We start from the raw sequence: 16,865 nt of genomic DNA, 5'->3' as shown, positions 1-16,865 counted from the left end.
AAGTAACGCAAATAAATGATGACTTTCCTCAAGCTTTGTGAATATCCAAATCGCTCATGCACGGTTGTTCTTCGACGCCGGCTTCGACAAACTCCTGGTACGGAATCAGATCCTCATACGGCCCGACGTCCCGCATACTGTCTCGCACCTGTTCCACGTCTCGGAACACGCGCAGCAGGTTCTGTCCCGCCAGCTGTTGCAGCTCCTCTCGGGACCATGGTTCGAAACTGGTGCCGTTCCGAAAAACACCGTCCGCCAGAATGTCGAACAGGTCCGGATACTTGGAGACATCGTCCAACCCGTCCGGAGTGCGTTCGACACCATCGTAATCGCCACCGATGCCGACGTGCTCCGAACCGGTAACCGATTTGATGTAATTCAGGTGATCTGTGGATAGAAAGTAATATTTTTTTTTTACTTATCACTCATCACGCACCTGTTAGGAACATTTCAGTATTAAATTTAGTTGCAATTAATTGAATAGTAAAGTGTTAAGTGAAGTAACGTGAAATGTTAAGCTTCTTCAAGCTTGATTGTAATTAGTCAGAATTTTCTGTAGATTAAAACGTAATTTTTCATGGTTTTACTGTTAGGGCGTGACGAGTAAGGCAGTTTGCATTTGATCCCGATCCACGCTGTAAACCATGGGCGAATATTCCTCACAACGTATTTAACGGATTCTCAAAATGTCGTATGAAAGTATGCACTCAAAGTCTCAGGATAACGTTCTGCCGAAAACGGCTTAGTGAAAAGAAATGACCAACTGAATCGAAATCCCGCTCTCCCGCTTAATGCTGTCAGCCGTCTCCTTCGATTACTAACACCTTTGCAACGGAAAAATGGCTGGGAAGTCTCTTAATCATCCACCAGCGGCATTTCACCACACCGCGGAGGCTTAGGAATCGCGGTGGATGCCAGCCGGAGGGGGTATGAAATGGAGAGAGTTACCTGGAAGGAATGTCAAACATAGCTCTAGCTCTCTCAAGCTCCCACCCGGCGCATCCACGCAGAGCTAAGTCAAATGATGACGGTCGATGGCCTTACCCGTAAATGCTTCATGTACTTACTGAAGCAGCTAAGCTAGGAGGTGCGAACTAGGGCGCCTGTTCTCCAGGTTTCGTAGTGTTGGCAAAACAAAAGCAACGAGTTATCCGGTGGAGACGCGTAGATGACCGTATATGCGTGTTGAGGATTAAGGGCAAATTCTTCAACTATAGCCTAATCAACTTATACGCACCGACAAATGATAAATCCGATGATGCTAAGGACGAGTTTTACGACAGGCTTGAGAGGAGCTATGGAGAGTGCCCAAAACACGACGTGAAAATCATCATCGGAGATGCAAACGCGCAGATCGGAAGGGAGGAATTCTTTCGTCCAGTTATTGGAAACCATAACCTTCATCTGTCGACCAATGATAACGGTCTGAGGCTCATAAATTTTGCCGCGGCCAGAGGAATGGCCATCTGTAGCACCTACTTTCCACGTTTGAATATTCGGAAACACACCTGGAGGCATCCAAATGGAGACTCTAGCTCTCAGATCGATCGTGTCTTGATTGACAGTCGACATTTTTCGGATGTTATCGAATCGCCGGCGCAGAGGAGCGATACGCCAGCAACGACACACGTAGTTTCTATTAAACGGTGAGAAGCAGGAATTTCGCCATGCCTGTGATGTGCAATGATAGTGCTGGCAACCTGCTTACCGATAAAACGGCGGTAGCAGCCAGGTGGAAGAAGCACTTTCAGACACGGTAAGGCTGCTGGAAAGGACGGTATCCCGGCTGAACTTCTGAAAGCGGGGAGCGAGCGGCTGTACGAAGCAATCCACCGGATCATTGTCAGGATCTGGGAGGAAGAACAAATGCCGGATCAGTGGCTGGATGGCCTCATTTGCTCAATTCTCAAAAAGGGACATCGACTGGAGAGTAAAAACTATCGAGGAATTACATTGCTCAATTCTACCTACAAGGTGCTTTCCCGCATCGTGTTCTGCAGACTGAGACCGTTAGCGGAGTCCTTCGTCGGCGAGTACCAAGCTGGTTTTCGTGAGGGTCGCTCAACGACGGATCAGATGTTTACCCTGCGTCAGTTGCTAGACAAGTTCCGGGAGTACAACTTGCAGACACACCATCTGTGTGTGGACTTTAAAGCGGCGTACGATTCAGTCAAACGAAATGAGCTGTGGCAGATAATACTAGAACATGGCTTTCCGACGAAACTAGTTACGCTGATTCGTGCGCCGCTGGACGGATCCAAATCATGCGTTAGAATAGCGGGTGAGACCTCAGCTGCTTGCCTGACATTGGATGGACTGAAGCAAGGGGAGGCACTCTTTAACCTGCTGTTCAACATTGTCTTGGAAGGTGCATTACGAAAGACAAACGTGGAAAGGAATGGAACTACCATCACGAAATCTTACATGCTTCTAGGTTTTGCGGATGACGTCGATATCATCGGAATCAACCGTAGAGCAGTGGAAGAGGCCTTCAGGCCTTTTAAAAGGGAAGCGGCTAGATTGGGACTTACCATGAACACCGCCAAAACGAAGTACATGGTTGCTGGTAGGGAACGTGGGAGCTCAAGTGGTGTTGGTGCCGAGGTGGCGTTAGATGGGGAACGATATGAAGTAGTGGAGTAATTTATACACCTTGGTACACTCGTGACATGTGACAACGATGTAAGCCGCGAAGTGAAACGACGAGTTGTAGCCGCGAATCGGGCTTTCTACGGATTACGTAACCAGCTGAAGTCCCGTAGTTTGCAAATTCGCACAAAACTGGCGCTCTACAGAACACTAATCCTCCCGGTGGCTCTTTACGGACACGAATCATGGACGCTAAAGGAAGCTGATCGCTGATCGGAGTGCTTGGGGTTTTTGAGTTTAAAATTCTGCGATCTATACTTGGTGGCAAAATGGAAAATGGAGTGTGGCACAAATTTGCTGATATAGTGAAGGTAGTGCAATGTAGCAGGCTGCGGTGGGCTGGACACGTGGCCAGTATGCCCGATGAAAGAGTAGCCAAAACTATTTTCAGCAGAGAACCAGGAAGAGGCCGTAGACTCCGAGGCAGACCCCGCACTCGGTGGGTGTGTGCTGTCGAAGACGATGCACATTCAGCTGGTGTTCGTGGGGATTGGAGAACGGCAGCCCAGGACCGATGGTCCTGGAGGACCATAATTCGTTCGGCGCAGGATCGGTAACGGACCGTTGCCACTAAAGTAAAGTAAGTAAGCCAACCTAAGGACGATTCAAGCTTGTCTGGAAAGCTTAGGAGGGTACATTTGGCGCCCAACAAGTCGGCAAATTTAAATTAGATAAGGCAATATTACTTATTTTTATAGAAGCAATCGTTCTCTACGAAAAAGTATTAGCATAAATTTTCTGCGAGTGATTATATTAAAATAAATTTAACAGAGAGTGAGTGTACTTGATCGAGTGAGTGCCAATCTTAAGTTTACGATCGATTACGATCTGCGTGTGAGTATCTGATACGAGCTCTATTGCGCCTAACAACCGATTGTTTCTCCAGTTAGCTTCTAACATTGTGCGGGTTAAGTTCTCACGGTCGTTCGCGTTGTGTACGGGGAGTCCGTTGCCGTAATTAAAATAATAGTGAATTTAAGCAATAACCGGGTGTCGTAATCGGGTACAACAGAAAGGCGTTTGAAAAAGGAATAGTGCTTCCATAGTGCTGTGAGGGGAAGAAAAAACGCGGGGTGAAGAAAATATAGTACCTATCCGTAGTGTTGAGGGGGGAAAGAAAAAAGGTTGGGTGAAAAAAAATATTTTGGCAAGAGAAGTGTGTGAATTTTTACCGAATTTATAGCGAATATTTATTATTAGCTACAATGCAATAAATTATTTGGGTCCAGTTCGGTAATGCAAAAAGATCAGGTAAAAATAAAAATCAAGTGAAATTGAAGCCTTGAGTCATTTATTCTAGCCGTCACTTGCCGTCTCGTCCAGACAAGGTGCCGTTGGTAAGTTTCTTCGTTCGCTTCTTTTATTTGATTTGAACACCACTTTATAATCGGCAAAAACGGATATTGATAAAAAAATAGAGATGAACGTGGATAATTTGCAGCAGGAGTAATTTCTCTACGAATGTGCTATTGGGAAAATATCTCATGCGCTAAATCGCGCCTTGCAAGTTAAAGTTTTGGAAGAAACGATTTCCGAAGAACAGCACGGTAATATTATTTCGCCAGTTCTTAGCCAATTAACGAATTTAGAAAACGAAATAAATATTATATCTACTGATATTAATACACTATTTCCAGCGGTAGAAGAGGCCACAGTTGCCAAAGATTTTTCAAAAATAAGAACCCTTTGTCTCAACTTTCTAATCGAGACTGATGTCTCGTTCGAAAACTTAGGTGACGGAATATAACATTTCGTGCATATTTCTGCATTAATGTTAATAGTTCATCGCGACACAGCTAGTAAGGAAATACAAACGAGCTTTTATCGAAGAGCTGATTATAGAAGTTTCATTTATTTAGTCGCACCAGTAAACTTTGCAAATCCCCGATAGCATTTTTGTCGCATCGCAGAATAACTTTGCCAGATGCAGTGAGATGATCGTTGAACTGGCAGTCCATTAACTGAATTCCTTGTTAGTATAAAGGCTTCTGTTATTCAAATTCATCTATTACAATAGATGTTGCTTTCAAACCATCATTCTTTTTTCGTGTTGTTTAATGGATGTTGAAATTGACAATCTAGTATTATTCGTTCTTAAATCCGTTTACAAAAAAAAAAATTTAAAAATATTTTTTTTTGAAACGATGATTCTACAATTCACGGGTAATTTTTCAAATAGACCTATGTGGCAATGAGAGATTCTCTCCGCGTCTCCTCTCTTCCGCTTTTCTCGGCAATACTAGTGCATTGAAAAGAAAATTTTCAAAACATTTAGCTAGCTAGTGACTCCGGCAACCGATTCATGCAAAGCTCATGTATTAAAATGCATTAGTATCGCCGTAATAAGCGGAAGAGAGGAGAAACGAAGAGAATCTTTCATTGTCGCATAGGTCTATTTGAAAAATTACCCGAGAATTGATGAAGGGACGGTAAGGGAAAGTAATGAAGAATTTTTTTAGGCAATGAGGGGGAAAGAATGGAAAGGAAGGGGGGGGGGGTAATACGTAGCTATGCTTAACAAGTTGTCGTTGTGACTCCTATCTTTTGTCCAATGCTGGAAGGTGCATGGGTCGAACCAAGCTATAATCAGAGATTATAACCGGATTTGAACCCACAACACCTACCAGGGCGTGTGGCTCGTTGGTACCCGTGTACCTTTGAACCATAGAGGCGCTGGACAAAAGAAGTCTGCACAACCCCCCTTATTAACCATAGCGACATGGGTTGAGCTATTTTTAGACACAAATTGTGCCTCTTCCTCCACCTACTGTAGAAACCACCGACCGAGAAGTTTTAATCTAACGTGTTTTTACTTTCAGGACGACGACACTATGCAGGCCCTTACGAAAAAAATATTAATATATGCCTGACCGCATTTCAAGGTCATGACTAAAATCACGAGTTTGGTCAATTTAACAAAATAGTAAACGTATTGTTCTACTATTTCGGTTCGCAATATTTTCAAATGGCTGGACAACACTTTTTTTTCAATGCCACGCGTACCTGTAAGCATAAAATAGGCATCGCAGTGGCCCTCATCATCTTATCCAGCAACTCATATCCCTCTCTATCTCCTCGTGATAGCAGCCATAATACGAGTAACCTTAGCGGAGATCGGGTAACCAACCACGGTGGTAACTAAGGCCGTATACTGATAGGGAAAGAGGCACTCATGCTTCCGCTGAGTGTTGGAAAAAGGAATAGCCTTGCCAGCTGTGGCTGCCTGTCTTCAGGTTAGGGGCGACTCATGATGATCATCCCAGACCATGGATCGTCTTCGGTTCGATACCGAGTACGCGGCTGGATCCCAGACTAGGGGCGGTGTACAACAGCGACTGATTCGGAGCGGGCGGCTGACCTATGAAACGCTGTATCTCGCCAGCTATACTCAAGACGACAGAGAAAATCATCGGGGATGCACAGGTCGAACGCGAAGAGTTACTGGTAGAGAAAGCCTCCATCCTACCACAGACGACAATAGACCGTATTAATAAAAGAGTTAGAGCAAATGCTCCCATACGATTTAAACGGGAAAAGCATAGTAAACTGGTTTATTCATACGGTCTAATGGCCTGAGGTCAATCAACTTCGCTGCAACCACAGGAGAGCAGGCGGCCTGCTCTGCAATCGACCACGTTCTGTTTGATAAGCGGTACTTTTCTAATATCGCAGACATGTGGTCCTTCCGGGAACCAAACGTCGACTGGGACCCCTACCTCGTAGTAAGCAAGATTCGCGCCTGGTTGTTCAACATATTCAAATCGAGACCAACGAGGAACATACGACTGAATATTCGGGGGTTATCAGCGGCAGGAGTTGCTGGAGAGCGGATCGGTGGATCCAATAATGAGTTAACAAGTTGAAACGAACCTGAACGAGTAGTGGAAGCATATCCACGATGCGGTTAGTACTACAGCGCGAGAAGTGTAGGCAGCCTCTCTCTTCCATATCTCTCTGTTATAACTCTGACGCAGAGTGCTAACTGTTGAAAGACGAGAAAAATCGAGCCAGACGTCACATATTGGCACCAACTGTGACACGCCAGAGCAGAGAGAGAGATTTACCGAGATGCTAGAGCCGCCGGAAAGAGACTTCACCGCCGTAAGAAACGCCAGCACTGGGATCGCGTTCTTGCGGAGGCAGAGAAATTGCTTCGAGAGGCACGATCAACGGAATCAGGGAACGAACCGTGCCAGCTCCTGTTATATGCAACGACATTACCTGTTTACCGAAAGATCACAGGCTAGGCGTTGGAAACAACATTTCGATGCATTGTTGAATGGTGAATAAGATGAAGCTGTCAGAAGTGGGCACCGCTAATAAGCTAATCGCTTACATTTTAGTTTGCGAGTAGCGCGTTCACTAAGTTTTAAATGTGCTAGCGCTTTTATTAGTTTCCAATAAATAAAAGTATTACTCAATAAACTACTAATTTTTGGAAATAGTACAATTAGCCATTAATGAACTATATTTACTCGCGTCGCGAACAGCAGCGACTAATTTTATCAATATGCAAGAAATCGCACACTAATTTTTGTTATTATTTTCAAAAATTAGCGGCTAGTAGTTTATTTAGTGGCGCTTTAACTTATCGGAAGCTAATGAAAGCGCTAACACATTTAAAACCTAGCGAACGCACTACTCGCTGGCTAAAAGGTTAGCGGTTAGCTGATTCGTGGGGCCCACCTCTGGGAGCGGCCAACAGAAACTGGATAACGGTTGAGGATGATGGACAAGCTGCGGATCCACCAACTTTGGACGAGGTTCGAGAGAGCTGAAAAACGACAAAGCAGCTGGAAAGGATGGCATCACCGCCGAACTTTTGAAAGTCGGGAGCGAACGGCTGAATCGGGTAATCCATTAGGTACTAAATTCTCTCCCGCATCCTATTTCTCAGTCGCTTCACGACGGACCAAATGTTCACCTTGCGATAAACCTCGATAAATTCCGGGAAATCAACTTGTAAGATGCAACTTTGCTGTTCAACATTGTATTGGAAGGTGCTATTCGAAGGGCAGGCGTGCAGAAAGTGGTACCATCATCACGAAATCTCATATTTCTAGGGGTCGCGGACGTCATCGATATCATCGGGGTTAATCGTAGAATTGTGGAAGAAGTACACGCATGACGCATCTTACAGAGGAAGCTGCGAGGATAAAGCTTATCATAAATTCTACCAAAACCAAATATATGGTGGCTGGTAGAGAGCGTGGTAACCCTTTGGGTGTTGGAACTGCGGTGGTGGTAGATGGAGATACTTTTGAAGTGGTCGACAAATTTAACGTTGGTACGTTAGTGACAAGTGACAACGATGTGAGCTGTGAAGTAAAAAGGCGGATAGCAGCTGCCGACAGGGCCTTTTACGGTTTACGTAACCAGTGGACAATCAGTGGACGTGGACGTTGAAGGAAAGCAACCGACGAGCTCTTAGCCTTTTTGAGCGTAAGATCCTGCGGTCAATTCTTGGCGGCATATTAGAAGGAGTGTGGCGTAAGCGCGAGAATCATGGAATATACCAAGTATACAAAGATGCGGATATTGTGAAGTGACTAAAACACGGCAGTCTACAATGAGTTTACGCGGCCAGCTCAGCAAGAATGCTGGATGAGAGACCAGTGAAAACAATCTTTAGCAGAGAACCCCACAGAGGCCGATGACTTCGAGGCAGATCCCATACCCTTTGGATGAGCGCTGTTGACGTGCATGCTAGAGCAGCGAGTGTTAGGGGCGACTGGAGAGCGGCAGCCCCAAACCGAGAAATGTGGTAACGGCTCCTGAATTCGGCATGGATTCAATAAGCGGATTGTCACCGCAAAAGTTAGTAAGTAAGACTGAAACAAAATCCTAAATCTTTTAAGAACACCCTCTTCGTTCGGTTATGTGCCTGGCTGAATGGATGGATAAAATGGCGAGCAACTTAGAGCAGATTTGCCAACTGTTCTCGATGAAATTCTCCGGTGAGTTTACCGATGAAAGATTTACATATTAAACCAAGATCTAACTACGACATTCCATACAAGGTGAATGAATCCTTTAAAAGGATGATGTCCATCTAACTAATCTGTGTCCTGACTTCAGTATCTCAGTAAGAGCATACAAGGGCTCTTTTCCGAACGTGTAACTTCTGAGAATCATGAGGGGTCCTGTTCTCACCGGAATTTCTGGATTCTTAATGTCCCCATGGATCCGATCTGATATGACCACAGTCTATGATTTATTTAAAAAAACAACATGCATGTAGTAAACAATTTTAAAAAATTTAACAATTCAACAAAATTATATCAAAGAGACATTTCCTGGTCTTTCTACAAAATATAGTAGCGAAACCTCAAAAGACAAAAAAAATGACCCATTTCAGTGCATATTATGGCGCTTAAAAATAATGCACACTTTAGAGGGGTTAATATCTGCAACAGGTAATTCAAATTTGCACTCTGTAATAGACAGTTTTAAAACGTAACCATTTTTCGTTGAAAATCAACATTAATTTAAATGTAAAAAGAAATTATAGCAAGTACTTACGAACAACATCATCAATCGTATTGCCACCGATGAACCCCGGGTAAAAATTCACCATAATGATTCCATTGTTCGCAACCAACTGCTTCAGTACATCATCCTGCACGTTCCGGTGATGGGGAAAAACATGGTGCGACGAGGAATGGCTGAAGATTACCGGTGCTTTGCTGTATTCCAGCACGTCGACCATAACTCCGTGACTCACGTGGGATATATCGATCAGCATTCCCAGACGATTCATTTCCCAAATGACATTTTTACCCCAATCGGTGACGTTCTTCAAGATAGCGGTACTATTGGCATCCACCGGGGATGCATCCGCCCACGGTGTATTGCATGAGTGCGTTAGGGTCATATATCGAACGCCCAATTCGTAGTAGATGCGTAACATCGCCAGTCGGGAATCCATCGAATGACCGCCTTCAACTGCAATCAATGAACCGATTCGCTTGTTCTCAAATGCTTCCATAATACCATCGGCAGAGGTCACATACGTCATGTACTGCGGGTACTTTGCAATCATACGCTTAATGACATCGATCTGTTCCAGTGTTCGCTCGACGGCGTCGAGATACTGAGTGTTACAGCCCACGTATGCAACCCAGAATTGCGCTCCCACTTTACCCTCCAGAAGTCTTGGAATGTCCGTGTGGCTGCTTCTCGATGCCCCCCATACGGGATCCGCCTTCAAATCACTGTTCAAGTCAAAGTTATTGATTCGATTGCGTTCATAGATGTAGAGGTTGTTGGGTAAGTCGTTGTGTCTGTGTGATAAACGAAAATAGAGACAGATAAGAATTATTGCTTGAGGGTGTAATCTGTTGATTGGAGGATTGTAGTGATTAAGTGATTAACATTACCCGTCGACAAGTGGCACCTCGTCTAGGACTGTTCGGCCGAAGAAAGGGTTTGCCCCGCCGTCATCTTTGCTGGACGATGACGATGAGTTGACGGCCAGCGGTACTGCGATTGAAACTGCAACAATGGCCACCAGAGCGATAACAGCGCCAGCGAGATATTTTGGGTTTGACAAAACTGTTGAAGAGATGAGGGTTTCCTATTACCGTCTGCTTGTGCCATTTTGTCACAGGTATTTCAGTTTATCCAAGAGTTTTCCAAGATCCAAGAGTTATACATTCTATTATACTCAACTAACTTTAGGCTAAACAATGAAAAAATTGTATTCACATAAAATAGTCAAAACTCCACTGAGTTTGGAGCTTTCTTCATGTATAGGTTCATGAACTAAAGTGTAATTAAATTTTACGTACAAAACTAGTGCTACGTTTTCATCTTTACTGAGGTAATAGTTTTGCAAAAATTAATGCTATTTCTGATTCTAAAGCTCAAATGAATAGCGAATTTTTATGTAGCACTATTGTTGGTAAGAAACTTGATGCTCTAACAGCATGATGTGAACATTAGTTAGTCTTAATCGAAAATTAGATAGAATGTGTGAAAGTCAGCTATGCAGCTTGTCACTCGAAATAATATTGATGTAAACTTTAATTACTAGTAATGTTACAAAACAGAACTAATTTTTTTGTGAAATTTCAACACCTAACTGCTGTGAATTTATGAATTGCCATATATGTACAATGAACGCTTTTCGAAATCGATGCTTAGAACAGATTCTAGACTGCATTTCGTAACCGCCATTGTTTCACTAACCTGCTCTGAAAATTCCCATACTCCTGTAAACTGCAGCTAATGGCTAGCTTCGACTTTCGAGTACGTAACTTATTATTAGGTTGATATACGGTAAATAAATATACTAATCACGGCTCGTTACGTACGACCTGTGAGCCCGCTCATCTTTGCCTGCGCGTCCAGTGTTGTCCACGTTTACAGCAATACTGGGCGCAATTTAGTGATACGACGCGTGTAGCGCAATGATATCTATCTGAAGCTGATGTTGGCAGCAGTCGGAGCCGTGTCGGGATGACAATAAAATTCTTCGATTCTGGACGGCCGATATCTCGCCCAGTGGTGCAGCGTTCGTATATCATAACAATGCACGACGTACTCAACGTGAGCATTCCTGGTTAATGTGGATGCTGAGGTTTAAGCTTCGTTGTATACCTCTCGCTTTCAAGCAGCCGCTTAACTAGTTAATCTTGGAGTTAGATAGCCAAATTCCTAGAGCTCAGCTCGTGTTTCTATATAAAAAAATCATTCATAACGCACTATACTCAGTATTATTTTTACCGAATAGTGTTCTACATGATCTTTTTTAATCCATGTATAAGTGCCGCGAAACAAAAAAAAAATCAACTGCCTGCATTCAGACTATGTTTTCTCGTGTTTGACTCTCTCAAATGGTATTCCATTTTTACATATTTCTATATTTTGTGTAATTCTTGGAAACACAGGCTCGGATGATTTGCAAAAATATATAGAACATAATTTCGTTATCTAACTTCATGTACTGAAATGTATATGAATATCAGACTTTGGCAGTTTTGTTGTCCTAAACTGACATTTTACATTAATAAACTGATAAGGCAAACATCTATCAATCCGTGCGGCAGAAACAATATTAGTTATCAAAAATATACTGTCACTGAGTAAACGTGTGGGGAATGATAAAATTATTATTATGATTATTATTCATTATTTATTTAATACATCCATCTGTCAAAGTCCTAATGAATTTATAGTTCATATAAGCTCCAGAAAAAAATTTATGTTAACTCAGTCCTCCATAATCACTGCGTAAATATTCCAGTAAACCAAACTCGTAAAGTTCTTCATCCCGAGAGAATGTTCGGAAACAGGCAGTCATCGGGTGTGGCGGAAGATTGTCAGGATCTCGTCAAGGCAAATCCCCAAGAGCCATACGAATGACCCTTGTCTGTATGCGTCCGATTCGTAAGATCCAGGTGAGCTGATGAGGTAGCCAAATTACACTTGAATTTTCAAGTAGGGGAACTGTGGGTAAGACGAACAGGGTGGGTAAGACGGACAGGTGGTTGATTCTACCAGTTAAGCATTAAAATTCGTAAATATTTTGATGGGCATCCAACCGTCTTGCTATCTCATGATGTCTGAACGTTCCCATCATCATTTAGAACTTTCAAATTTTAATAAAGTACAGAAAAACTGAAAATTGGAAGTGATTCTGCGTTTGGATGTAACTTTTTTGCCATCGAAATTAAGCTTTTTGAGTGGTTTAATTCTAAATTTTTAACCATAACATAAAGTATTTCGATTTTATACCTTTTCAAGTAACGTCTGCATTGAAATAATACGTAATTTCATTTGCGTATGGAAAATTGTGAACGCTTTAAAAAAAATGTATAATGATGGGGTGAAATGGACAACTGCTAGTGTGGGTAAGATGGTCAGTGAACATATTATAATAAAATTGTGGATTTTGCTTCTTAGTGATATCTCAAGCATATAAACGAAATTTTAACCGGCAAACGTGAACTTCAAACAAATTAGCAGCGGCCAGGCATGAAACAGTATTTGGAATGCTTGTTCATATTTCCGCTGCCAAAAAAGTTTGTACCATGCTGCATCAAAATCCGGACGGTACCAATATCCGGACACCTTCACTAATTTATCCTTATTAAGTAATAATAAATGCAATTTATGAGGTGTAGCTATGTGGATTACTTTGCAAATATATCTAAGACCGTTTATACATAATCGGTGGTTAAGTAGGCTACGCGAAATCTATACCTATAAAGAAGGATTTCTGTCTGTCTGTCTGTCTGTCTGTCTGTCTGTCTGTCTGTCTGTCTGTCTGTCTGTCCTGTGTTCCTTATAGAATCAAAAACTACTGAACCAATCGGCGTGAAAATTTGCATGTAGAGGTTTTTGGGGCCAGGAAAGGTTTTAGTGATGGTTAGAGACCCCTCCCCCCACTAAGAAGGGGGGCTCCCATACAAATGAAACACAAATTTCTGCATAACTCGAGAACTAATCAAGCAAATAGAACCAAATTTGGCATGTGGGTGTTTTCGGTGACAAGAATTTATTCTAGGGTAATTTGAGACCGCTCCCCTCTTTATAAGGGGAATTATAACTCCTCTCCCCTTTAAGAGGGGGGGCTTCCATACAAATTTCCTCATAACTCGAGAACTAATCAAGCAAATGGAACCAACTTTGGCATGTGAAGGTTTTCGAGGGCAAGAAAATTTTCTACGGTGAATTAGGACCCCTCCCCACTCTAAGAGGGGGGGCTCCTGTACAAATGAAATACAAATTTCCTCCTAACTCGAGAACTAATCAAGCAAATAGAACAACATTTGGCATGTGGGTGTTTTTTTGGTGACAAGAATTTATTCTATGGTGAATTGAGACCCCTCCCCTCTTTATAAGAGGAATTATAACTCCTCTCCCCTTTAAGAGGGGGGACTTCCATACAAATTTCCTCATAACTCGAGAACTAATCAAGCAAATGCAACCAAATTTGGCATGTGAAGGTTTTCAAGAGCAAGAAAATTTTCTATGGTGAATTAGGACCCCTCCCCACTTTAAGAGGAGGGGCTCCTGTACAAATGAAATACAAATTGCCTCATAACTCGAGAACTAATCAAGCGAATTGAACCAAATTTGGCATGTGTGTGTTTTTGGAGACAATTTTTTTTTCTATGATGAATTGGGACCCCTCCCCATTTTAGGAGGGGGGGTCCTATACAAACGAAATACAAATTTCCTCATAACTCGAGAACTAATCCAGCAAATGGAACCAAATTTGGCGTGTAGGTGTTTTTGGAGGCAAGAATTTTTTCTGTGATGAATTAGGACCTCTTCCCACATTAGGAGGGGGGGCTCCAATACAAATGAAATACAAATTTCCCCATAACTCGAGAACTAATCAAGCAAATAGAACCAAATTCGGCATGTGGAGGTTTTTGGAGGCAAAAATATTTTCTACGGTGAATTAGGATCATTCCACACTTCAAGAGGGGGGGCTTCTACACAAATGAAATACAAATTTCCTCATAATTCGAGAACTAATCAAGCAAATGGAACCATATTTGGCATGTGGGTGTTTTTGGAGGCAACCATTTTTCCCATGATGAATTAGGACTTCTTACCTTTTTAGGAGGGGGGGGGGCTCCCATTCAAACGAAATACAAATTTGCTCATAACTTTAGAACTAATCAAGCAAATGGAACCAAATTTGGCATGTGAGAGTTTTAGATGGCAGAATTTTTTTTCTATGGTGTATTACGACCCCTTTCCCTTTTAAGAGGGTGGGCTCCCATACAAATGAAATACAAATTTCTACTTGAATTTATTTTATGATAGTTAGAGACCTCTCACCCCTGTGGTAGGGGGATATGGACTCTCATACAAATAAAACAGAAATTTTTGCGAAACTCAAAAACTAATCCAACTCGAGAAATTCGAGACTCTTCCATAAAACATTAATCAATAACAAGACCACAAAAACTATCTATAGTAACACTAGATCATTCAGGACGAGCCGGTCGCGAGTGTTGCCGGTGACCCGCCGTCGGAAGCGCCACCCACTGGGGGGCTTGCAAAACTCGAGAAGTGACAAAGATCATCCGAGATTCATGATTTATGTACAACACAGGTTAATTTGTGGCAATACGAAGTTTGTCGGGTCAGCTAGTAACTTAAATAAATACAAACGTAACGTTGGTGTCAAACAGTGTCTTTTTTCTGCGAGTTTTTTAGACTAGGGGAACTGTGGGTAAGACGAACAGGGTGGGTAAGACGGACAGGTGGTTGATTCTACCAGTTAAGCATTGAAATTCGTAAATGTTTTGATGGGCATCCAACCATCTTGCTATCTCATGATGTCTGAACGTTTCAATCATCATTTAAAACTTTCCAATTTTGATAAAGTATAAAAAAACTAATAATTGGTCAAGATTCTGCGTTTGGATGTAACTTTTTATCCATCGGAATTAAGCTTTTTGAGTGGTTTAATTCCAAAATGTTGCCCATAGCATGTAGTATTTCGATTTAATACCTTTTCAAGTAACGTCTGCATTGAAATAATACGTAATTTCATTTGCGTATGAAAAATTGTGAACGCTTTAAAAAAATGTATAATGGGGTGAAATGGACAACTGCTAGTGTGGGTAAGATGGTCAGTGAACATATTATGTTAAAATTGTTGATTTTGCTTCTTAGTGATATCTCAAGCATATAAATGAAAATTTACCCGGCAAACGTGAACTTCAAACAAATCAGCAGCGGCCAGGCATGAAACAGTTTTTGGAATGCTTGTTCATATTGCCGCTGCCAAACAACTTTCTATGGACTGCCTCTAGTGGGAGGGGGTGGACTGCCCCCTTCATTTTTTGCAGGCTACACCACCATATTTAACGTATTCAATTTGTTAAGGGTTAAAAATAATAATATACGCTCAGTTGGAGCGATTCATAATACCTGTCCATCTTACCCCCACACATTGTCCGTTTCACCCGCAGCACTAAAAAAGTTCACTTTTTCGGACCATTTTTAAAACTCAAAATACACATTGAAAAAGATTTTTTGTTAAATATTTCACTAGCTCCTTTTGAAAACAATATGTTGAACTGAAGTAAACTGTATTTAGGTTTTATAAATCATAAGTTCTCTGTATTATATTAGCTGTTCTTCTTAACCTGTTCGTCTTACCCACAGTTCCCCTACTAATAAGTAGTGCTTTCGCGATTTAAGGTTTTTGGAACTTATCATTATAATGAAATCAACTTTTTATGCTTAGTATCAACAAAGAAGGTTAGTTTTAATTAATTGAGATGGTGTCATTCATTAATGTGTTGAAATAAAGTGTATTTCTATAAATAATTACGCTGTCCGGATTTAAAACCATGTTTTTAAATCCGGACATGTTTGACTATTGATGGTAACTACCTGTTTTTCTTAGAAAATGCGAAAGGATACGTTGAACCAGGCAGAATGTGTGGTAAGAGAATGAGTCTCGATCCATGGAACCGTCAAAATATTTGGAAATCCAAAATACTTTAAGGCATTTAATGTAGAAGTATTTAATCATTTTCATTCTCTGGTTAGGTAAGTGGATCAGTGTAGCACTTAAATCGTACCGTTAATGACGACAAAGTGGCATTAAAAGTAAAAAATGTATAGAGAGAGGATTATTTAATACTACATTTTACAAGTGATAAGGCATAGGTACATTTCTTAGACAAAATACGAGAAAGTTTCGCCTGTCCGGAAAACGATTCAAAAGTGTCCGGATATTGATTCATTGAGATGTGAGGTGTCCGGATTTATGAACAAGACAAGCCTGTTTATTTCTTTTATTTTAATGTTATTTTATTGAGTTTTCAATGTATAATTGACGTGTTATTGCAAACTTAAGCTTTATATTTGATTACAGTACAAAACAATTACTAGAACGTTGTGAAATTATTGTTTACGGAGCATATTAAACATATGACCTGCTTAAGTGTCCGGATATTGATGCAGCATGGTATTGGTTGCCTCTAGTGGGAGGGGGTGGACTGCCCCCTTCATTTTTTGCACGCTACACCACTATATTTTACATATTCAATTTGTTATAGGTCAACAATAATAATATGCTTTCAGTTGGGGCGATTTACAACACCTGTCCATCTTACCCCCACACATTGTCCGTTTCACCCACAGCACTAAAAAGCACACTTTTTCGGACCATTTTTAATACTCAAAATACACATTGAAAAACATGTATTGCTAAATATTTCACTAGCTGCTTTTGA

General features: G+C 41.6%; 1 protein-coding gene across 1 annotated transcript; it reads right to left on the bottom strand.

Moving 5' to 3' along the window:
* Window positions 1-28: 28 nt before the first annotated feature.
* Window positions 29-10,858, bottom strand: LOC128735359 (dipeptidase 1-like). Its single transcript, XM_053829847.1, has 4 exons — window positions 10,840-10,858; window positions 10,029-10,203; window positions 9,172-9,932; window positions 29-387 (listed from the first exon to the last, which is right to left on the bottom strand). Exons 1-4 carry the CDS (start codon window positions 10,856-10,858, stop codon window positions 29-31), a joined length of 1,314 nt encoding a protein of 437 aa, XP_053685822.1.
* Window positions 10,859-16,865: the final 6,007 nt, after the last annotated feature.

This window comes from Sabethes cyaneus, chromosome 2, assembly GCF_943734655.1.
Source record: "Sabethes cyaneus chromosome 2, idSabCyanKW18_F2, whole genome shotgun sequence".
NCBI lineage: Eukaryota > Metazoa > Arthropoda > Insecta > Diptera > Culicidae > Sabethes > Sabethes cyaneus.
This window is presented reverse-complemented; position numbering and strand designations above follow the sequence as displayed.